The 25,520-nt window shown below is 38.2% G+C and overlaps 1 protein-coding gene across 1 annotated transcript in view; it reads right to left on the reverse strand.

The window, feature by feature from the left end:
* Positions 1 to 383: 383 nt before the first annotated feature.
* LOC122787423 (protein phosphatase PTC7 homolog) overlaps positions 384 to 25,520 on the reverse strand; it is a 185,815-nt gene continuing 160,678 nt past the window's right edge. The window contains exons 5-6 of the mRNA XM_044054134.1: positions 18,441 to 18,570; positions 384 to 5,248 (exon numbers count right to left, since the gene is read on the reverse strand). Coding sequence (XP_043910069.1) covers positions 5,190 to 5,248; positions 18,441 to 18,570 — 189 coding nt within the window. The 3' untranslated portion in view covers positions 384 to 5,189. The remainder of the gene's footprint in view (positions 5,249 to 18,440; positions 18,571 to 25,520) is intronic.

A 25,520-nucleotide genomic window follows, 5' to 3' on the forward strand; every position in this document is an offset into this window, starting at 1 on the left:
GAAAGAGGTACTTACTGGTGGAAAAAGTATTACTGAAATGACTGACCCATAAAAGTAGCAATACTCAACAGCAAACAATAACAGAGGAGACAAAAGTAAGGAAATACCAACTCCAAAAATTCTAAGCTGAACTACGCAGATGGCTGCATTTCCAAAATAATTTTCTCTCTAAAGGGTAGGCAGAAGGTGCAGCACATTTTCTGAATTCCAGAAAAAGCTACAATCTTTCTACACCAATAGGGTCCAGGATTTGTAATATATACACTATTTTTTTCTCACAGCTCCTCAGTTTTAAATCACAGCTGCTCTATTTTCTTTTAAAAAAGGCATTAACTTTATCTCCTCACTTAACACTGGAGACCAATACAATGAAAAAAGTGTACCATTTTCAAGGTGCTCTTTAATCTGTAAATGAGAAAAATAACCAAAAAGATGCCCCTGACAGAACAAAAATGTTCAGGCATGCCTTCTCCACTATTTTAAGATAGCAAATGTTAAAGCTGGGAGAAAATCTCATCAATAACTTCACAATCTCTCATATTTCCAATCAAGACCTGTAATATTCACAAAGCTTAAAATCCTGAATACATATTCATCTAGGACTAATACCATGGTGACAAACAGTGACAACTAGAATTCTAGGTCACAACAAGGAGAAAGTGAAAAACTAAACTGATTGTAATACAATTTTAAAATGCTTTGTAAAGTTAAAGAACAAAACACACAGTGAAATAACTTTCATTGGGCTTTGGAAAATTCAGGTGAGAACAGTTTTACCATGAAGGTTTACATGCCCACACAGTTCTAACATTACAATTCTGATGCTTCACCACTGGGAAATGACTTGGTGGTCTGAGATGCTTTTTACAGACGTTAAAATGGCTTCTATGACTTTAGCTTAGAGTTAATACTCTAAAATAAACATTTTAGTAATCCAATATAGCGCACATGCAAAGGATCTTCCTTCTATACAAAGTTTTATAGATCACTGCACACTGGACAAATTAATACTGGGAGTATTCCAAGTTAACTGCTTTTCTGAACCAATGAATATATTGCAGAAGATGGCAAGTGCTTTCTGCAAAAGTAGTTTAATATGTTGCAATTCTTCCAAGTAGTGTTTATTCTACTTTCCTTGGATATTAATGACTGACAGTTCACAAAACATTCTTTTATGGAGGTTACCAAGCTCACATGTAGCTCCAAACTTTCCTAAAGAGGAGTGTAATGTAACTACTACATTTGTTCAATCATTAAGCCACCCAAGAAGATCTGTAGGTATCTCAAAGCACATTGGATCAATCAGTTTTTTTTTCTGCACTACAAAGGTCTACAGGAATGCAATGTTGTATTAGCGCTAAATATTATTGGTCGTAACAAGGCATAATTCCCCTTACAACACGAACCACCAGTATATCTAAATGGCTAGTTTGACTTTAAACAAAGCAAGCAAACAGATGTACTGATGTCCTGGCTTCACATATTAAGATAAAAATCCTCAAAGTACTTTATTACTTGTGAATGCATAGTTTCTAAGGAATTCAGCACAGAGAAGTATTAAGATCAAAGATAGACTTTTTTCCTATACGCATTTCAAGAAATTTGATCAAAGACAAAACGGTGCATACTGTAGAAAACTACGTCATCAATTATTTTGTCTGGGACCAAATAACCCCTTGTAAATGAAGGGGATAAATCCCTATACACTAAAATCCTAGAAAGACTTTGGAATGATGTGTGACCAAGTACCCTCAAGTCCTCTAATAGAAGAAAATAAAGGAAAATCTTGTTTTGTACTTTTCAATTACTAAGAAAAATACAAATCTAATTTGCTCAGTCACTGTACAAATAATGTTAACCAGTTAGCAAAACCAAGATCATGAGAAGCAAGTAGGTAATTTCAAGCAGAACATCTAGTGCGCATAGACCATGAATGTGCCTGTGAAGAACAATTTAGACAGGGTTCTCACTCTAAACAAGTTACGGAAAGACATTCATCAGCCAGACACAAATGTGTAAATTATAATGAAAAGGAGAAAATGTGTATGTAACAATATGAAAGTCAGGTATCTCCTAGGTTTTAAACTGCCTATTGCAGACAAGCAGCACACAAGAGTGTTGAAAATGAACCTACATGAGGAAGGAGACACTTTTCCAAACTCTATGTGGAGATGCCAGCTGACTAAAGACCATGCTACTAGAAGATGGAAACAAATTTATGCTTGTATCTGCATATTTTTTCACATCAAGCACAGACTTGAGACACTGGATAGACTACTGCAAAACGGAGCAACCTGTTCATGGCTTTTTGTACCTTTACCTATCCAAAGGACTTCCTAAACACATGTACAGCATTGCTGTGTATATTGATGCAATTAAAGTTTAATTAAAAGCTGCAGTTAAGCACCAACTTCACCCAAGCAACCTATTATAATTATTTTTGCATTTTTACCAGCAACATTGCCACCAATCAATGCAAATGTTAATGGTCAAACAAGGCATGACCCTAACTCAGTTTTTGTGGAAATGTATCCAAGAAGGTGAATGTGCATTGCTCCTACACCTCCGTAGAAAAATCAGACTAAAAGTAACTGAAGTCATTTTTTTTTTTTTTACTGGACGTGTTACCCAAAGTGCACATTAAGTCTACTGCATGGAACATTGATAACACTTACAAAGTTGTAGCAGAAGAATTCAGGAAGAACCCTATATGCTCTCTTCTGTATACTGGACACTGTAAAGGTATATCCCCTCACATTAAATTACAAAAAACAATTCCAGAAAAAAAAAATGTGCCTGAACATTTGATCTGTACAAGGAAGGTTGCAAATGAAATCATATCTATTTTTAACAAAAAAAATGTAAAAGACAGATATAAAGCTATACGTAAAACTTCAACATAAAGAATGGCTGTACCTTAAACACAGCCTATAGTCTTCTTTTAAGTAAACAGGCCAAGCAGGAAAAAGGATTAAAATTTGTACTGAATTTTTCCTCCTGCTGATTAAATTAGATTTTCACCAATACACTTTACATGCGCGTTTCCCCATTAAAATTACTGGCAGTTACTGGTATGCAACATTCAATTCTCAGATACTTTTCTAGCTAAAATAGTTTTGAAATGATGCTTATAATTCTGTATTCAAGAATGAATAATAATGAAAGCCAAGCAACAGGGGGTCCAAACACAAAAATGACCACCTAGTCAGAGGACCAATAAACACTGTAGTTTACCATATCCCCTGGACTTTCAAATTTGTGTTAAGGAACACAAGGCACTACATTGTACATATTTCTAAGATCAGAATATCCAAGGACTGCTGTCCTTTGGTACACCCTTCACACAACTACAACAGACTGTTTCGCAGTCAAAAAAGGAAACGTGTTGTAAACTAAAGACACTTTCAGATGACCTACCCTTAACACTTCCCCAAAGCCAACTAAGTGCTATCCATGAAATGTGGGCATAAATTTAGTAGCAACTACCGATATCTAGGTTTTTCATTTTGAAATCAGCTTTAAAATTAAAATGTACTTTGTTTAAAGGAGGTGCTCCTTTTAAACATAGATATTTCTGTCAGTATTGTTCATTTAAAGATCCTCTGGTCCCATAAGATAAAGGAACATCTGTCAAATGCTACTTCATTACAGTCATGAGAAAAAAAGAACTGAGACCACTTTTAAAATCATGAGGGAAAGTCATCTCACATAAGCACTTCAGGTATACTACATTGTGGCGTGGATCAGTAAATAATTAATCTAATCATACATTTAACTGAATCTGCAAAAGTATTCTTAATCCAAGTGCAGTACCTTGCTTACTCAGCACATCATGATAAAACAGGGGTGTGCAAATCTTCTCTGTGTATGAAACAGAGGAATGTGACAAAAAGGGGATGCTGCATAACGCAGCTTCATTTTGAAAACAAACAGATTAAGCACTTTGAAAAACTATCCCGATTTCTATGATTTAAAAATGGCTAGAATGTACTAGAAACTGGTACTTATATAAATATCAGACCATACTTTTCAATCTTAAGCTGTATTCCTTTCACCTCTATATGACTGGATAGTTTTCTTAATTTAAACTATTGTCTGACTTGCTGAACACAACTGTAAGACCTTAAAGCTGTGGAATCCTTGCTGTTTAAAAAGACAATTCTTAAAGTAGGCCTAATTAAATCACCCCCAAGCAAGTTCAGTCAAAGCATTTGAATACATTTCTGCAATGGTTTTGTGATTATTAAGCACCATGACATATATGAGTTTCTTTAAACAATATTGAAAGACTTGGTATTCCATAAGAAACAGACAAATGGGCCATCTGTTCAAACCATATAACAAGGGATTTGAACTGCATTTATACATGCCATAGTTTAGTGCATTTTCTCATACTCTCAGGCCTCAGAAACAGCTTTGCTTAGAATACAGAGGTAATAACAGTTCACTTCAGAGGCTACCTTTTAAAGAAAGGTGTTCTTCAAATGACAGCCATTTTGTATGATATCCAATTTTCCAAGGTTGGATGCAATTTGATTTAAGATACTGGAGTACGCAGCATGGCTGCACAGCTAGTCTAAGCAGCCTTGCTCAGAATAACCTTTACTCAGACTAAACATACGAGGCAGAAATGTCCTATGTTGGCTTTTAAATATATTACTTTAGAAGATTATGCTGACAGTGATGAAAATGTTTCGCAAAACATACTTTCTCAACCTGAGTTATTACAGCTCAGCACAGCCAAGCATTTTGATGGACAGACCCATTGCCAAAAGAGCAAAATTATGCTTTTTGTTCAAACTCTGCGTTGCAATCAAAAGGCTTACACTCCAGACTTACAGGATGCATGGAAAAAGGTGCAAAGAAATATTAAAGAAAGATGACATTATCTATCAACATTGTTCATATACACAGATGTCAAAAAAATAATTTTTTTACAGAATGTTTTGGTAATGACCTGTCACATGTAATACAGTTCAAAGCAAACCGAAAATGTGCATGGCCTCCCAGTCTTCTCTTATGCTTAGCTGTCTTTGGCTTGTTCGTTTCTCTGTGTCTGTTTAAGGCACGGCTGACAGACAGCAGTGAGACAGTGACTGATAGGTCTTTGATTCTGTATGAAAATTACAAAACAGAAGTTCTTTGGAGGTGTATGCAACAAAAGGTGAAGAGTTTGCATGCCTTTTTTCCTAGTCTCCACCCTCCGTAACTACTGATAGCAGCACAGTGATGTCATCTGGTTTACCACCTAAAAGAAAAACAAAGTTAAACATATTGCAGTAATCTTGTAAAATAGCATACTTACTCAAGATTATCATCTTATCTGCAGTGGGTTAAATGCTGAATTTCCTCTTAAATTATTCTCCATTTCAGCTCAGGTTCAAAAATTTCTAGTGTCTGGGTTTAGAGAGACCTGCGCAACCCATGCTAGCACACATTACAATTCCACAAAGCATGCCAAGACTCTCCAATCTGAAACTCATGCACAGAGTGAATAGACATGAAAGGTATAAACAAGATACATACCTGCCCAAGCTTACAGAAAAATGCATCATCCAATTTTGGACAAACAGGCTATCTAAACACAGGGGAATCAAGGGGCAAAATAAAAAGTATCCACTACAGAAGGACTTTTCACAGATTGATATGGCAAGCTTACATCTGTCAGACGTACCATGAAGACACCCTGAAGTGGGTAAGCTGTAAGGAAGGATCAGAAACTGTATGAATTAAAACCTACTGAGAGACCAGAGGCACAGAAAAGCCAAAAGGCAATGGCTCAAAAGACAGAATACTGAACAGAAATGCTAAAAGGATGCCAAATACATAATTAATACTTGCAAATATGATGGAGTGGCCTCTGAAAGCACTTTTAAGCAGGTGGTAAGCTGCATGAAAGCAGAATAATATACAGTCAAGAATCTACTTGAACAGGGTAACAGTCTGAGCTAGATTCTCCTTACCTGGAGCAAAGGAGTCAAGCAAACTAATCTGTTCACCAGAATTCCTACATCCTTTTCAGGTAGATCAAAAACTGGTATAGGTTCATAGATTAGTACTAAGCTAACTTTGCCCTTGCGAACCAATTTAAGCCTAGCCAATTATCCCTTGTGAGACTCAAACCCTGCACCTTGTGCTTACAAGGCAAACACCTTAACCATTAGACCACCCTCTGGTCTCAACAAGGTACCAGTGAAGTAAAGAATGAAATAGTTTCAGCTGCAAGAAAGGTAACTCCATGCTGAGGCTTGTGGAGAAAGTCCACTATTCTAGCGAAGGATGTTCAGGAATAAAATGATTTTGCAGCTCTGGTACTTCACTATCCGCTGAAGCACCTTTATCTGTGTCTGGGGGAGTGTAAACAGGATTGTGTAGGAAAGTGATTACCATGAAACCAAAGAAGAGCACAAATGAATTTGCTTCTACCTACCCCTCTGTGTTCTCATGTAGGGTACAAACTGACTTATTGGTCCTCTGTAGCCAGGAATGAAAAACGGGCAGTATTCAACTGTGACTCACTGAAGGGAAATCCCTATGGAAGAATGAAACAAAACTTTGCCAAGTTTATGGTTATTTCTAGGATTTCCCCAAACAGGCACAAATTTGTTAACATGGTCATCAGGAACAAGTCATCCAAATATACTAGCAAAAGTTCTGTTATCCTTTTGCAAGGCCTCCACTACTATGGCAAGGTAAAATGTCAGTGCACATTGAACAGACTAAACAGTAACATACTGTACAGGAGATGAAGCTCACCCCACAGCAAACTGAAAAGGCCACACCTGTGGTCAAAAAAAAAAAAAAAAGCCAAATGGCAATGACACTGTTTAGAAATACTATTCACGAACCCTATAGCAGCAGACACGTTACTCTCTACAGAGTCACAATTCAGTATATGCTATAATGATGTGCCTTCTGAAACTGCTGAGGTCTAAAATAAAATTAAACTCCAATCCAAATCGCTTTACTCTTGAACTGTTATGTTTTCCAAGCTAGATCACATTTGGGGAGGACTGTTTTCTAATGTTAGCCCTGCCAGGATATTCAGGATTGCTGCAACAGTCACAGTGGAGTCTGCCTCCTGGGGGACTTTGAATGTAGAGATAGAGAAGGAAGAACAAACTGTCTAATAATTTAAAAATCATTATACTACAATGGCAGCTTTTTCCTTCTGGGGAATGGTGTATCCTTACATCCTCTTTTGCATGTAATTATGGCCTGACTCAGCACATCTTTAGGGGACAGCCAGAACAATGTTGTCCAATACAGACATTTCTTAGCCACAGTACCATTACAGTCAAAATTACAGTGGGCTATGTGAAAGCCCTCTAAGGAAGTTGCTGTAAGGAACTGTCTTTTCTACAAGCTCTTTAACCCCCAAACCATGAAATTACATCATCTTCCCTGCAGCTTAAGGCATGGCTAGAAGTGGGATAGATGACAAAATTAGTTAAAGGAATCTATGCTTGATGTGAGAGAGGAAAACACCTTCTACATCATCCAATCCAGAGCTTTGATGGCCCTTGTATGATACAATGGTCCCTGGGACCTATGCTGGACTGAAATTTCTATAGGAGTTTACTCCGGGTTGTTTTGGTCAAGCTGTCACTTCCCATGGACAGGGTCTCACAGAAGGCATCCTCCTTCCTGAGAGCAGAAGGTGTGAAATCCAGATACTTCTAAACAACATAAATGGAATTCTTCAAGAGAGAACTAGAGGTTGATTGAATTCTTCAGGCAAAGCTAGAGGCTGCTCATCCTCCTATCCCAAACATTGGTTTACCCTTTTATGGAAGAAGGCAAAGGAACTTAGGACACCCCCACAAGCCTGACTACCTCAACCAAATAAAGGGTACTTTGGAATAAAGATACAGTGAAGGGAAATCTCATTAAGTGAAGGAGAGGGAGACTGCTAACTCCCAGTACCTCCAGGATGGGGCATCCTGTACTCAATGCTCACAAGTGAATAGCAGGTAATGGGTGCTGGATCTGGACTGCTCCATGCCAGACTGGGTCACTAAAGCTCTAAGTGGGGGCCAGGCTTGGTTATTACACTCTGTTCCCAAGAATACACTTCACTTGGAAAAACAGCATCTCTATGCAGCAAACAGTATGCACGTCGCTAATGCTGATGGCAGCCCATAGGCAGACCTGACAAGTAAGTCTCCAGATCGCTTTGACGGTGCACCTTCATCCATCTAAAGGAAGATGCGAGCATATGGCCCTAACCTTAGTTCTGACAAGCCAGGGAGTTACGGTCTTACTGTACATGTGCTGACCAGTTGTGGAGATGCTCTAGGTGCATGAACATTGGAAAGATGGTGCAAGCACCCAAGGTTGCACCCATTAAGGTGACTGCTGGGCATGTACCTCTCCTGTTCTCCTTGTAGTTATTTAACAATGAGAGAGTGTAATCTCTCACTAGACAAAGTGGAGGCTAAGTGACATGGAAGTGACTTAAAAAACATACTTTGTAGGAGAAGGGTTTGGCCAATGGTTGACTTCTGAATTCTACACCATATTTATAAGTTCATAGGACAATATTAGGCTATTGGCCTGGAGGCCCTTATAAGCCTAGCCAAGAATTTCACCCATGTTCCCACAAAGTCAGCACTTGTTTTCCCCGTCCAGCAGGGACACAAGTGGGATCCCAGGGATATATTTTCTGTTTCCCGTTCAGTTGTCCAGGTTCTTATTAAAGAGGGCTAGTGAGTTACTCTGCTTGACATGGACAGGGAGTCTATTCCACAGATGGGGGGAGTCACTGGGACACAATTCTATCCTGCCAACAATTTCTATTAATGTCACAGACCAGGTTGAGACCTTGCGTGCAGGTTGCACAAATGGAGTTTGACTTACAGATATGCAGTAACTCCGTCAAAGCTGAGTCTAAGACAGCCTTGTATGCCAGACACAGATCACCTCTGAGCAGTCTGTACAAGACTGAGTAGAGGGACAGGGCTTTTAGACTATCTGCATAGGATAGGTGTTTGTGACCCTGGATTTCCTGGATCTCGCTGTCAGGAACCTCTGGTCTCTCCAACTGCTGCTTGTACTTGGCAAGGTACATGCTGAAGGGGGCAGTGTACACGATAATGGGTCTGATAAGGGAGGAGTACAGAGATGTTACGACCTCCTTGTTCCTGGATGAAATACCCTTGCTTATGAGGTGGGCCATGTAGAAAGCTTTCCATACAATGGAGGCAACATGGTGGTTAAAAGTCAGGTTGATATCAAACCTGGGTGCCAATGTCCCTCACGACTCGATTCCTTGCTTAGTACGTTATTACTGTGATAATTAATGGGGACACCATTTTCACCAAAGGCGATAATCATCTATTCAAACTTTACATGTCATTAGGTGAGGCTATTCCTACCAATACCCACATGGGTCAACCTTCATGGACCCAATTCTCAGACAGGTAATGTCCTAACAATATGCATCAGCAAAGACAGCAAACTAAGATTCTTTTGCAGGTGAGTGCAGATGAAAGTATCAAAATATGCTAGTTCAATCTGTGCACAAATCAAAGAAAGTGGCAATTAAGTAGTATCGGACATTTTACAGGCCTAAGGATGCTAAAAACTACTTAGATTTGAGAAAATGAATCTGATGGATACGTTTTCAGATGGTAATGAGTGGGGCTAAAGGATAGGGTACTTATGAACACTAAGGTATACACAGGCATACAGCAGCTAACTTTTAATGTAAACTGTAAAGTCTGTCATCTTGCCAGTAATAACCCTGTGGGCCTCGTATGATTTTTTTTTTTTGGGGGGGGGAGTACAGGGTAGAGCAGGATCAGAGTATTTCATTAATTAATGATCAACAGCAAAATAAGAAATGTGGTCAAAAAGGGTAAATAGAAATTTGTGTTGCATGAAAGAAGAAATTCCAGAAAGAGGGAAGTAATTTATGCTGCTCTATAAAGCTGCGATAAAATCTTACTTGAAATATTGTGTTTTACAGACTGTTCAGGAAGGATGACAGGGCTGCTGGAAAATGTGCAAAGGCGGGTAACAAACAGCAGGAAGACTGGATCAGATGAACTATGAAGTGATGCTGAGTCAGTCTGAAGATATTTTCATTAAAGAAAAAGAAGGAAACATATTACATGTACACACACTTAAGAATTCAATATGGAAGAGTGCAACTGAAAAATAAGGTGGGGATGAAGTGGTCATAGTGGACAGATGGAGGGAACAATGTTCAAGACAGAGATGTTTCTTCCAGAAATAACTTCCATCCTAAAAGCAATACATTTCTGTGATGTCAGTAATTAAACAAAAATGTGTCTGAGCTAGGTGTAAACCTTGGCTCTAGATGGCTGTCAATCTCAAAGTGACAACTTAACCCCATGTACAAAAAAGGGAAAAAAATAGGTTGTGGATGGATGGATGCAGAGATTAAGATCAAGTATTCCTGTACACTGGTACTACTGTGATGCAAACACTTCTAATATGAGAAATTGTGTCTGGATTTCTGTAGAACTTCAATTAGACAATATTTAATTTAAACAAGGTTCCACAGAAATTAACACACTTTAAAAACTCTTTTGGGGTGAATTTAAAAGAATCTTGCTGCTGTGCAATTAAATTGGGATTATTTTATAAGGAAACTGTTTTGACAGATATCTTCTCACCATACTAACATTCTCGGGGAAGAATGGCAGCGCTTCAAAACAGTGTGTGTGAAGGCTACAGAACAGATATGTAGTTGAGCCGGGTATGGAAATAAGGTATAGAAGGAAAGCTGGTAGTGGGACGCCGAAGTACAGGAAGTCAAAAGATAGTAGTAGTAGTGCTGGAAAAAGTGGGAGATAGAAAAGACAGACCAGGCTAAGAAGGAATTCTGGTTGGTTAATAAAGAGTCTGAGAGAGGAGTTACAACAGCAAAGAACAAGGCATCAGAGGCACTCTACCAACATCTAGAAAGTGACTCAGTGGATGTCACAAAGAAACTCTACCGGATTGTAGGGTAAAGACAGAAAGATAAAGACGACAGACACTATTTACAAGGGATGCCAGCAACAACCTGCTCACCAGTCCACAGAACAAAGGCAGATAGGAGTACTTCCATTAGCTTCTGAATGAATGAAGCTGTACTACCACAGACACAACGTACAATGAGAGAAGAGAAGCTCACCATAGAAGAAAAGCACTAAGGAAAATGAAGTCAGGGAAAGCAGCAGGCTCAGATGAGGTCACAGTGGATATGATCAATATGTTGGACGAGATAGGGGAGAAATTGCTTCTGAGGCTACTCATAGTAGTATGGAGAGAAAGGTATAGCCCAGATGAGTGGAGAATAAGCAAACTACTGCCAATGTTCAAGAACAAAGAGGATACTGATACTTTTGCACTGCCCACAGTTGTGAAACACCTACTGCACCTGCATGAAAGTTCTGGAGAGGGTGATTCAGATCATGTTGCAGCACAACTGACCTCATATTTGCAGCGAGACAGATACTTGAGAAGATGGTAGAAATGAGGAAAGAGTCCAACTGGGTATGCCTAGACTTGGAGAAAGCACATGACAAGGTCCCTAGAAAGCAGATTTGGGTAGTCTTGCGGTGGTCTGAAGTCCCAGAAACACTGGCAGAATGAATGCAAGCTATATACAAGGATCCAGTGACTTGAGTACAAACAGTGTTTGGTCTTACAGAGGGGTTCCCAGTGGGAGTGGGTGTGGATCAGGGATTCAGCTACAAGCCCACTTCTGTTCATGCTAGTGAAAGAAACTACATTAGCAAACATATCACAGGGACAGAACAAAGTTGTTGTATGTAGACAATGTGGCACTACAGGAGGCAGACTGAGCAAGAAAATTCCACAAAGCGTTGGGGAATTGAATGTAAAACTGAAGGCACATGGGATGAAACTAGTACAGATGAGACATTTGTACTGGCAGCAAATGGGGGAAATCAGAAGACTGAAACAGAAGGGGAAATAGTGGAACAGGTTAACAGCTTCAAGTATTTGGGAGGGGAGGTTGAGGAGAAGGGAAGTCTGAATGAGGAGGTCAAAGTTAAAATCAGAGGGGATGCAGCCAACTGGCACAGTGTGGCAGGGTAGTGTATGACAAAAGAATGCAAAAGAAGCTTAAATGTAAGGTGTACAAAACAGTGGTGTGACTACTGTATGGTACAGAAATCTGGGCAGTAAAGGGAAAGCAGTTGAGGAAGCTCATGGTGATGGACGAAGTGCCTTAGATGGGTGGTAAGATGTACAATGAGGGAGAGATGAAGGAGTTAGAACATAACAGAAGTCAAAGTAGCTCAAATTGCAGAAAAGGTCAAACTGAACAGATTACAGTGGTTTGAGCTCATGTGTAGGAAAGCAGAAGACAATCTGGTGAAGATGTTTGGGATGGACAAGAAGAAACAAGGGCGTCAAGCAAAGGGATGGATTGTGTGAGAGAAGACCTGCTGCAGTCAAACATGACTGTTGAAGAAGGTAGGAGAGTGGCAGTGAATAGGGAGAGATGGCAAAAAGTGACAAAACCCCATGCAGAAAATGGGAAACAGAGGGCTGTTGATGATCTCAACATTCTATTAGAAGCTAGGGAGAAACAGAAAACTATGGTTGACAGAGAGATTAGAAGGGAAAAATACATTAATGCAACATCTGTATAAAACTGTCATATCTGGGAAAATATTATTCTGAGTAACAGAAGAGAAAAGGGTACTGGTTAATTCACACAGTCCTTAAAATGTGATGCATTACAGCTTACCTTCATTTGTTTTAAGTGTGTGGGAAGATGCCATAGTACTGTCTTAATATGTTCACACAATGGGAATTACCCATTTCAAATCAAATTATTTTGGTGTTCATAATACATTACAAACTCCTCAATGTTTACATCATACTATTCTGATCTGTTCAGATCACAGAAATTAATTCATTCATCATAAACTGAACAGTTACTGCAAAAACTATATTAAACAGCCAAATTATTCCAAATTATTATTATTCTCAAGTCACTGCAAGAAATGATACATTTAAATTACAAAAATATGACAGTGAAGCCACAGTACAACTACTGTAAGGTATTCCTTTTCTTGTCTTACATATGAACTCACTCTTGAGCCAGGTATGGAAATAAGATACAGAAGGAAAGCTGGTGGTGAAGTAACTCTCTAGTTTCTAAGAAAAAAAAATCTGTTTTGCTGTTCTACAGGACAGTTACTCCTGACATTAGCAAAAGAAAAAAAATGTATACAGAGTCTAGAACCATTTTCTTTTTTCAAAAATGCTGGCTTGTTGCCAACTTCAAAAAAATTGCTTTTCTTTTGTCCATTAGGTGGTGCTACCAACACATGCTTTACCTATTACTGTGCTTTTTGTTTTTTCTTTAAGTCTGTAAGGAATGCTTCCTCACAATCTTGTTATCCTCCTTTATTTAGCAAGACATCTCCGGTTTAGAATACTATTGCTTTAATTACATGGAAATAAAGATATCAGCAGATTTTAATGCGGTGGCCTGTTTACCCTCCAGGAAGATAATAAACTTGTCAAGGAAGCCAACAAGGTTACATGTGCTGAAAACGGACAAATCTGCTAAAATAATTCTAGTTTACTGTAAAGGTATGCTGCATAAAAACTACATGTAAAGTACAGAAAGCAGCAAGGATGCTTGTTTATATGCTCAGCACCGGAGCACAAATTTGTAAACAGTTAATATGTACTCTCTCTTACCAATTTTCTTCATCTATAAAACACTCAAATTTGCATTTCATGTACACAAACCCATACACTGTTATCCACACCTACAATTATGAAGATAAACATCTGTGCATCAAGCCTTTCACAAACAAAATATTCCTACTTCCCTTCAATGTTCACCCTGCAAAGTTAAGTGCTATGACCTCTCCTTGCTTGTATTTTTACACTGGAAACTGTCTTGCCTGCACATTTTATTCTTAGTTTCAAGCTATTTGCAGTCTCCACCAAGAATCTCCATTCATTGTTTCAGTACATGCCTAATCCATTACATTACAACTACTCTTGCAGGACAGATACTGAAGTATCCATGTACTAACAATCAGCATGCTTTAATCAGGACCAGTATTACCGCTCTTGGCAAGTTATTCCATCTGTGACCCTGCTGCTCAGTCAAAACAAAAATGAAGCAGTCCAGACTGTACTGTTCTTGACTAACAGTGAAAGAGAGTCTAAGACTAAAACTTCTAAAGAAGTGCCGTACCAAACTTAGCCCTACTCCTAGAATGGGGACCAAGCCCGTCCTGTTTTGTAAACGTGTTAACAGAAGTCAAGGTTACCACTTCCTGAATACCTTGTGTAGAAACATTTTTAAACATGCAAAAGTGAAAAACTGAGACCTGACTGAACTAATTAACTTGCATTTTTCACAACAAAAAGCAATGCAATGGGACCTGATAATTAACTGAAAACCTATTTACACTACATAAAAGAAAATCTTACAGGTCTTGTAGTTGTTTTTCCACTTTAAATAAGTCTACTCACCACTTTAAAATTGTCTGCAAAGATCCATGGATGTAACAATCCTCCTACCCTTACCTTAACTTTATGGGAAAAGACTAGCAGCTGTACAAGCTGGTTTAAATACAGAAATCTCTGTCTGCTACTTGTACGCCTAAGCACAAACTTTTCTATGGAAGCTACAAGTGCTGAGATAAGTTAAGATGGTAAGGACTATATTCATTTTTCAAGGTGTTAGCATGTAAAGAATGACAATGTGAAAAAATACAGGCAGCTCATTATAAATTTAAGGGAGTTATTAGGTTGCTATTGTAAGGCCGTCCTTTGGACGAGATGCTAAACTGAGGTCCCATCTGATTGTGTTGGTGAGGCTTAGGTGGATGTAAAAGATCCTGTGGCATTTAACAGTAGAAAAAATTCTCCAGTGCACTGGTCAAATTTCCCCTAGTTAGTATGAATACCACTCTGGGTCTCCACAGAAAAGGGGACACTGGCCTAGTGGGACTAACCTGTCAACAACCAATAAATGCATTAAACAAAAGCTATGGGTTTAACTGACTGATATGTCAATAGCATAAGTAATTGCATTGAGTTTTACAAAAGTGTAAGTGTTAATTTGTTTGGTAATGTTAGTACATTTGTTTGCTTGAAATGTGCAGATGAGAACAAGTTGAGAGGTGATCTTAAGGGAAAGATAGACAAAATGGTGAAACAAGGAAACATAGTGAAGTTAATCCTGCTGAGGCAGATAAGAGAGGTGGGAACTCCCAGCAAACCCCCGCTCAAAACAGTCCACTACAAATTAACTGGGAGGGACAGCCACCAGAGACATTTCAAAGACTGGCTGAATTCACTTCTTGATGCAATTTACTGTCACGCTCCTGAAATAGGAGGGATTCCCATTTTACTCTTTGGGCCCTTAGCAAGTTTATAGTCTATAGTTGGCATGAACTTCCACCATGCAATCAAGGCTTCCGCTTTGTCTTTTTACTTCCGGTGTCTGTCAATCACCCCCCCCCCATCCAGAACAGGCACTCCTATTCTTCCAGCCTGTGTTATCGATCACCCAAGCTGCTACTCGGACTCTGGTTGCTTGGGCTGTATTTAGGGCTTTACCCCTCTATGCCAACGGTGCGGGCACCATGCAACCAAGAGACCTGCAAGACAGAACATGTACTTGTGGGACAATAAAGAGGGGTAGAGATATACAGCCAGAGGCATAAGATTACGGTTAAAAGAGGAAAAAAGTTTGGAGTTGGACTGAAAGAACAAGCAAGAAAAAGAAGGCAAGGCAATAGGAAATCGCAGCAAAAGCAGATAAAAACAGACAGACATCAGAATGCAGCATGTGCTGAAGAGATCTGGAGTAGCACAAATGATTTTCTTAGTGTGGTTGGACATGGACTGGAATACAATGAAGAGGAATTCAAAAAAAGAAGCAAAGCAGGAAAATTGTTTCAAGTGGAGCAGAAGAAAGAAGTGTGGCAAGAAAGATGTGTGACAGGAATTAAGGCTCCCCTACCGAGGAAGGAAAATAGAAAGCAGAGAAAGAATAAGCAAAAAAAAAAAAAAAAAAAATCAGTCAGGTAAGCCTGCAGTGGCAGGGAAGCAAAGGTACAAGGTAGAGAAATTCGGTACAGAGTCAGATACGTCCCTGAAAGAAGCAGGTGAGAGTAGGCAGAGCGCTATCCACTATACTAATACAGATGGACTTGTAATGATGAAATACGGCAGCACAAATTGGTTACTTGTTAGGTTAAGGGAACAAAATACTATCAGCAGAACTTTTATTAAATAGGAAACAGCCTTATCTGGAAACAAGCTGGTTGCAGGAACCTCTTGTGACAGTCTAGTCACCATAAGCTTCTCTTAGGAGGAAAGATGAATTATGTTGGGCATAGTGCAACATAAACAATATTATGTCTTGACCAAGAGGCTATGCACAAATACGCTCCTGCTGTTATGAACATTACTTACAGCTTACAGATATTTTATATCTAAGACCGATTCTGGGGTCACTGTAGCACTCAGTCACTCCTCTGTTAACTGACATCATACATATGAAAACCCTGCTTTTACAAAGTAATCACAAGCAATACATCCAGGTTATCTAGGAGAGGATCTCTAGATCTGCAGGGTAACCTTGGAGTACCTGTGGGAAAAAGAAAATTATACCATGACCCCCCATTAATATTCCAAAACGTGCACGCTGATTGGCCAGCGTGCACATTGTAAATCGACTTATACTAATGGAAAAAGGACCGGTCGCCCGGACTTTTTCCATTAGTATAAGTCTCTTTTAAAACACTGTCTCGCTATGTTAACATAGTGACACAGGTTTAAAAAAAGCAACAGAGATCTCCGTTGCTTTTTTTAAAGCTGTCTCGCTATGTTAAACTCTTAACATAGCGACACAGTGTGTAAAAAGCATTGCAGATCTTGCTTTCTCCGTTGCTTTTTTTTTTTAACACCTGTCTCGCTATGTTAAATGGGTTTAACATAGCGAGACAGCTTTAAAATAAGGAACGGAGATCTCCGTTGCTTATTTTAAAGCCGTCACGCTATGTTAAACCCATTTAACATCGCGAGACAGGTTTTAAAAAAAAGCAACGGAGAAAGCAAGATCTCCGTTGCTTTTTACTGTTTCGCTATGTTAAATGGGTTTAACATAGCGAGACAGCTTTAAAATAAGCAACGGACATCTCCGTTGCTTATTTTAAAGCTGTCATGCTATGTTAAACCCATTTAACATAGCGAAACAGTAAAAAAGCAATGGAGATCTTGCTTTCTCCGTTGCTTTTGGCCACAGCTCTGATGTACTGCATAGGCATGCGCAGTACATCAGAACTGCCGCGGATACCAGACAGCTGCGGAAGGGCAGCAAAGAGGCATTACACAATGCCATTATTTAAGAAAAGTAATTATTTCTTTTCTTAAATAATGTCATAGCTTAATAGTAATAACCCACACCTGGGTGTGGGTAATGCGGGATTTACCCACGGTTGTCTGTTTGATCCTGAGGGCGAACGCCAACCGTGGCTAAATCCCGCATTACCCACACCCAGGCGTGGGTTATTGCTATAATCAACACACACGGGGGAGCAAAACTACTAAAATACAAGCAATAAAGCAGAAGATGCTTTATCAATCTAAGTTGGACAAGAGCACACCTGTGTGTCTCACATAACTACGTAACTATTCCATGAAGGACTTTACATTATGGCCACTCTGGAAGCAGTGATACAACTACTGAAATTATTTACAGCAGTTTTGTCACTGTGTCACTGCTGGCAATATTTTTGTTTCTTTCATTAACCATTTTGATCTTTTCTATTCCCAAACTGAAGATTTGCAATCTTCTAGGGAATGGACACAGAAAGGCAAAGATCTCAGTTACTCACAGTGAACTTTGATGTTGCCACTGAGTCTGCTGCTTTGAATTCTGTGGGTTGTGGCGAAATACACAGCTTAAGTCCAGTTTATACAATTTCATTGAGAATCACTGAAAATGGAAAAAGTAATCTCAAATTTCTGAACATTTGGAATACAAGTTTGCTGATGAATTAGAACTATGCAAAGTTTACAGAAAACATTACAGTGTAAAGACAGCAACAGGAATGAAGTTATTCATCACTATGCAGCAGCTTCAAGTATGTCTGCCAATATATATGCACTATAAACTCACAAAACTAACATTCTTTATGCAAAGAAAAATTGCATTATGTAGTTTGTAATCACCTCCAAATGATAAAACTGTCTTCGCCATCCCATATACTTCCAGTTAGACTATTTGTACATTAACAATCTATATTTATAGGATTCATTAACAAAGAATTTTATGTGATTTACTTATCAAAAATTGAAAACGATTTAAAACAAAAGCATAAACTGTTAAAAGTGTTTTGTATTTAGAGAAACTGTCTTTATGTACTATGCATCCCACAGCTCCCTCTGTGGTTGTAAAAAAATGCACTTACCTCGTACATTTAGACCATTTGCACAAGCATGCTGTGCAAAAGGAGACATGTAGATAGGGTCATAGGCAAGATGTCTTGCTTGTTCGGCAATTTTTGTTGCAATCTGCTGGATGCTCTGGTAACTGGAATCCTATATGAAACAAAGTCAGTTATGTAGTGTTTCTTTAAAAAGTATAAGGCACTTACAAAAGCCATTATTAAATCAATACAAGGAATGCTATGCATCAACCCATCTCTTACAAGGGCCAAAGGCTTATGCTACAAGCTTCCATTTTCAAACAAAATAGTATTATATTAAAACAAGAGAATTACATTCTGACATGACTGAAATTATTCCTTCAGTAAATAATACTACAATATTACAATACAAGATATTTGAAGAGAAATACAGGCAAAGGCACACAGACATGGAAAATTTCAGAATACAAAAAAAAAAAAACAAGAAAGCAAAGAGGAAATGTACAGCAGACTGACATTAAACAAATAGAAATTGAAGTCATGGATCATCTGTGAAGTGAAGGATTAAGTGTAGAAAATCCAGCAGGTAATGTCACAGTATGATGGTTCACAGATTAAGAAGCAGTACGTGGAGCTGGAGGCATCTGAAGTATGGACACTGGAGACAGAGAGATAAGATATACTGCTATATTTATGCAAAGGAGAAAGCAAAACTAATCAATATAAAATAGGCAGAACCAAATATATTTGAAGAGAAATGCAGGCAAAGGCACCAGACATGAAAAATTTCATGATACAAAAAACAAGGAGGCAAGTAGGAGAGAGGATAAGGAAGGAAGAAGCTGAACAAATAGAAACTGAAGTTATGGATTATTTGTAAAGTGAAGGAATTTAGTATAGAAAATCCAATACAGGTAATGCCACAGTAGGATGAAACAATGAGTACCCAGTTAAACAGAGAAACAGGTGAAACAGGAGGCATCTGAAGAATTGTCACATGGCGATGCTTTGGAGCAGTCTGTAGGATACAGATATAAAAGTTCAATTGGATTTGCACAGCAAAGAAACATGCAGGAAACAATAGCAACTCTGACACAGGCAATGTTGCAAAGTGATGGGGCAATGAGGTCCCATATGAAGGAGCAGCAGAAGCAGCAAGGTACATCTAAAGATGATATTCCACAGGAAGATGTTTTGAACTTTCTGTAGAATACTCGCAGGAAATTGAGAGCACAGATGGCGCTCAGTCTAGAAGAAAATGATCCAAGGGAAGAACTGCTTGATTTAACAGAGATGGATAATATAAGATCGATGAAAAGAAATGGATTGCAGAAAGTAAATAAGACCCAAAATGTTAGAAAACAGATGAACAGTAGTTAGGAATTAAAAATTTTTGAGATACAAAAGAAATCAATAGGACATATTACTGTGCAGCTAAATTAAACAGATAAAGTCTTACCACAGAACAGAGCAATAAGGGAAAGGAGCAAACAAAATGTCACCACGGAAGCATCAGAGAAAACTATAAAGCCATTAAGACAAGTATCATCACTATAAGAAGAATACAGAAAAAAGGAACAGATTATCAAAAAATACTTAGAAAGATAGACATGGTAAAGCAACCTGAAGTTTCACAACAGACTAGGATCTATCATACACTACTGCAAACAGTAAACCAAAAAAAAAAAAAAAAAAAAAAAAATCAGAACAGGGATACTTAGACATGCAGATAAATATAAAGGAAAATATGAAATATGGAAATAAATTGATGGGCCCAAAACCTTTTATAGTGACTTTGGATACAAAACAAAAATCAGAACCACCACCAAAAGAAGAAATAGACACATTTTGAAGAAATATTTATAAAGTCCCTGTGGAGCACAAGATGCCAAATGGATAGAAAAAATGAAAGAAACAGTAAGGAGTTCTAATGTAGATAAGAAATGGGATGAAGTAACAGCCAGAGAAATTTAAAATAAATTTAAGAAAAGCTCCTAATTGGAAAACCCTGGGCTTAGACACAGTACCTAACTTCTGGCTAAAACTACAGACATTTATTTTTGTTTTTTTTAATGCTTTGTTGTGACAGTGTGTGTTTTTTACACATATAAGGCACTATTATAATATATATACCCTACATCAGTGTGTTTTGATTGTGGTGCTTTAAATTTAATCAACAGTAATAAGGACTATTATATAAAGTATGTGTAGCACTTGTGTAGTTTTATCTGAAGAAGTCTTGTGTAAAGACGAAAGCGCTCATCTGTGGATTTATATATAAAAGTTTTTTGCTTCTACTGGTGGCCTGGACACTTTTTATTTCTTTTTAGTGAGTTTTACTCTTTTTTTGTGAGCATCAGTTGTTTATTTTTAATTAGTTCCAGTTGTCCGCTTGTAGCAGCTTTGGTTCAAAACTTTCTAACACTAGTGCTACCAATATGGATGATTCATCAAGCGATTCCACTGTTATTGACCAGGCTGAACTTTTTAGCCCTGGCTGTATGGCTAAAACGCAACAAGAGGTTGCTAAGGTTCGAGAGGAAATGGCCGTGTTGAAAGGTGATTTAACCAGGCTTATAGTCTTGCTCAGTCAAAATGAGTCACTAGATGGAGCCAAACTACCTTTTTCCAAGCCTGCTAATGCACCGGAAGCTCTAGCGGCATTTTCTACGTCGTCTCCATGCTCAGTAGTTGTGAGTAATGGTGAGATTCAGACAGAAGCAAGAGGCGGTCAGCAAGGGCTCGGGAATACCAACGGCGGTGTTTTAATGGCTCACAATATGTCTACACATGTGCACAACGTTACAGTGGACTATCACAGCAGAGTGGTTCAGCAGAGACATAGTAAATGTAAAGGTACTGTTTCTTCCACGCAATTTTCTAATAGAGATGGCAATATGGTTCAAAGAAACTCTGTGGACACGGAGGTTTTCCTCCTTTCTCATTCTGAACATTCTGTGAGTTTTAAAGATGTAATGGAAAGGAATTTTGTATTTAATGCCTCCTTTTCCGCCAACATTAACAAAAATAAAAATATATCAAGTCCCACTATGGAGCTACCACAGTACACGTTGCTCTAGGCAGAAGTCTATAACATATAACAATATCTGATGCGATAACAAAAATGAAACTATAAACGAATAACATAAAATAACTCAGGTTTATTTATAAATATATTAGAGGTAAGCACTTTCACTTAGGAGCTTCTTCAGACCTTATAACAATGTTGAAATCAATTATAAAATCAACTAATCAAATAAAGAAATATAACCATAGTATATCTATAAACATAGCATATACAGATAAAAACAACTACAACAAACAAGCAAAATAAGATAATACAATACAACTGTGTGAATCAAAACGAATATAATACTCATCACAAAACCACCCTAACCAACAATATATATATATATATATATATATATATATATATATATATATATATATATATATATATATATATATATATATATATATATATATATAAATAAAACAACAAATAACATGAACTCATTTCATTTACGCAGCCTTCTTTTCAAAGCAAGCTTAATGGACGCCCTCTCATTCAAGCCCCTTCCCCTATCTGCTTTCAGGTTAATAATCCAACAGGTTTCCCTGTATTCAGTGTATGTTCTCACATCACCTTCACTTACACTTATTATTGCTTCAATAACCTTAAATCTAAAAGTGTGATGTGGTCCTTGATCACTAACATGCTTAGAAAGTGCATTATTAGGGGAATTTTTTCTTATATTATACAAATGTTCCCTGATTCTGTCACGTAATATTCTGTTGGTTTTCCCTAGTAAAACGCCCCACAGAGGTCACACTCAGCTAAATAAACCACATGTGAAGTCATGAAATTATTAATACCCCTAAAAAAGTAATTCTTACCTAAATCTGGGTGACAGAATCGTTCTGTAGTATTAATATAGCTACAAAAATTATGTATACCCCTAAAAAAGGAATTCTTATCTAAATCTGGAAGACAGAATCGTATTAATATAGCTACAAAAAATTATTTCCATTACCCATTCCTTGAATTCCTCTCATTTTAACAGGTAGGTGGGTAAGTGCCAGTGTCTCATCTTTACTCCAATACCCTGCATTTTTATTAGTAATTATTGGTGCATGATCTGAAATAGTTACTGGATGCAAGTCAAAGTTAACAATTAAAGGACCACTACGTGCAAATGATGAGAAAACACTTTTTATCTGGTCATGATTTTCTGCACCTCTCAAAGCTGTATGCCGTAAAATACATATCCATTCTTAATTTTATTTATTTTATCCCTGTCTGCCCTCATGGGGGCAGACATCCTGATGAGAGTTTTTTCCCCTAAAAGGCTAAATCTGTACCAAAATGCAGTACGGCAGCCCTGAATGTGAGGAAACGTAGCTCTACCCTTTGTTGTCAGATTAGGCTTCCATTCACTTACAATGGGAAACCTGAAAAAAAATGTTAAGTTTAAGAGTCTGCAGATAGAGTGTCCTGCAGATAGAGTGTCATGGACTGGTCTGCACCGATTTTTACAAATGTTGTTCCCAGTAATGTACTACACATTCTCTGAAAAAAAACTTGCAAAAGTGCCTACAAATTACTAAGATACATACTTTTTACAAAGAGCACTTTCCTTAGTTGCAGTTCCTGACCAAGTTACTCCTACCATCCTTCAAGGGGACAGAATCTCACATTTCCAGCTTAGTTAGGTGCAGCCATTTAGTCAACTTTGCATGACAATACACAAAGAAATCACAGCCTGGTACATCTCTTCCTTCATATGGTTCCTTACCTCCTGACTTTTGACTAGCACTTTCTTATGAATTAGAAGATAAAGATACACAAATACTACTCCACAGTTTAGGCCAAAACAGCAATTTCTTTAAATTTGTGTAGCAATATATGTAATTGTTCATTTTGTTGAAATACAAACACTAGGTTCTTAGTGTTGCACTCACTAAGAGAACCTTGACTAGCACTGACAGACGTGTTGATCTAGATTTGTAGTTTCTCTGTATGGTGTAATCTGTACACTGTGTCCTGCTGAATGAAAAAAAAAAACAATATAAATAAAATAATTAAACTAATGATTGTGGTGGATGGATGAAATATGACAGAGACACCATGGAAGAATAGATTTGACAACAAAGTAGTTAGATTTACCACCTGCTCCACTTTGCGAGGGACAGTCCCTCTTTGGGCAGTTGTGCCCTGACAAAAAATTTTAAAAATGGCAAATGTCCTGAGGTTTTAGGACAAAATTATTTCCTATATTTTATGTAATAGTTGCATAAAACAGTTATTCTGCATCTAAAATACCTAAATGTTATAAGAAACAGAATAAGCAACTAAAATGCTACAAGAATAAGCTTTTATTTAGGCAAAAAAGTTGAGTTCTATCCTTTGTACTGACCGTGGGTTATGTGTCGGCCTGTAAAATCTGATGTTTGTACCGAAAATGTCCCACTTTGGCCATTTGTAAAGGTGGCAACCCTAAAAGTAATGGGTTTGCAGTTATGACACAGGCAGCCTTGACCCCCCCATTGGTGTTATATTAGTGCTACCTGATGACTCATCATACATCTTACTTCAACGGAAATAAAAAGCATTATCACAGTGGGTCATGTGGAAGAAAATAATAACTGTATTTAGCTCGTATTTTCATATGAAAAACAAATACTTCAGGTTTCCAACCTGGGACGTGTGTGGATATGTACTTAGACACGGAAATGCCCTATCCACCATCAACAACTGTTTTAGACTAGAAGTAAAATACAGATGTCACAGGCCCTCGTTAGCTCCCAGATCTGTCTGGTTAAAAATCCTGGTGTGAATACATCCCAAATGTGGATGATGTTCACGATAACTGGTGTGATCAGTTCTGCCAATAAGGGAATGATTATTCTCTACACCTGGTTGATTTCCTGTGGATAATAACTGCTGCTAAAGGAAGTGGGTCTGTTTCCAACTGCTGTCACATAACAGTATAAATACAGGGACTAGATTATTGTTTGGTCATGTGGTGTCCATGCAGTGTGATGAGGGGAGGCAGTTGTTCAGTTTTAGTACACCAACAGTGTATTACTGGCAGTTCATTCTAGACTGTTTGGGTTTTGTAAGGTGAACACAGTTTAGTCATCTGCGGTCTGCACTGAGATCTGTGCATTAAGTACCAGGTAGCTTCTAGCAGCAATCCCTGAAAGACAGCATTGCATACTTAGTGATGAGGTACCAGCAAATTGCACTGTGTAGTTTCTGTCTTTCAGCAAGTCTGCTATCACTTCCTAACACAAGACGGTCAAAACAGTTAGATTTTCCAAGACATCTGCATGGGCCATACTGTAAACAAGGCCAAGGCCAGTTCTAAATTTGCATGTGGCATACCTCAAATTCATAATCTGGTTCAAACAAGCTTGATGCAAGATGGTCAGACACCCCTGTATACTGCATGTACAAATGCTTGTTTAATTTCCAAATTTCTTATGTAGTTAGTGATGCTGACTGAGGAAGCAGACATTGTCAGATCACTTGTTGTGACACTATATAGTTATAGATGCTGAAAAGTGAAAAAGGGTAAAAAGAGGATAATGCAGTTCAGTAACAGCTGTTAGTTCAGAGGGTTGATCAGCGTAAAAGAGGATTCTGCTTACTTGATTAGGGAATGTATATGTGGTGATGTACTTTTGGTAGGAAGCTGCAGATGTGGTTGGCATACTAATATGTTTATAAATATACAACATATAATTTTGACAAGTCACAAGTGGAGTCCCATAGGGTTCGGTCCCGAGTCCTCTCCTGCTTGGTATCTACTTCTCTGAAGTCCAGGCCAAAAAGAAAGGACTCTGGATGACAAAGTTCGCAGACTATGGCAAGTTGGGAGCTATTATTAACTCCCCAAGTGATGCTGACATCCTACAGAAAGATCTCACTGAGACCAACAACTGGTGTCAGAACCATGGCCTTTAGCTCAATGCCAAAAAATGTGTCTTCATCCCCTTTGGGAAAAACCTGGTTCCCATGAATTACCACATCGATGGTAGTCCACTGAACACAGAAGGTTTTATGAGAGATCTGGGAACACAGGTTCACAGCAACCTCTCTTTTGACCACCACATTGC

Source organism: Protopterus annectens, chromosome 13.part0 (genome assembly GCF_019279795.1).
Source record: "Protopterus annectens isolate FY-2018-M chromosome 13.part0, PAN1.0, whole genome shotgun sequence".
Classification (NCBI taxonomy): Eukaryota; Metazoa; Chordata; order Ceratodontiformes; family Protopteridae; genus Protopterus; species Protopterus annectens.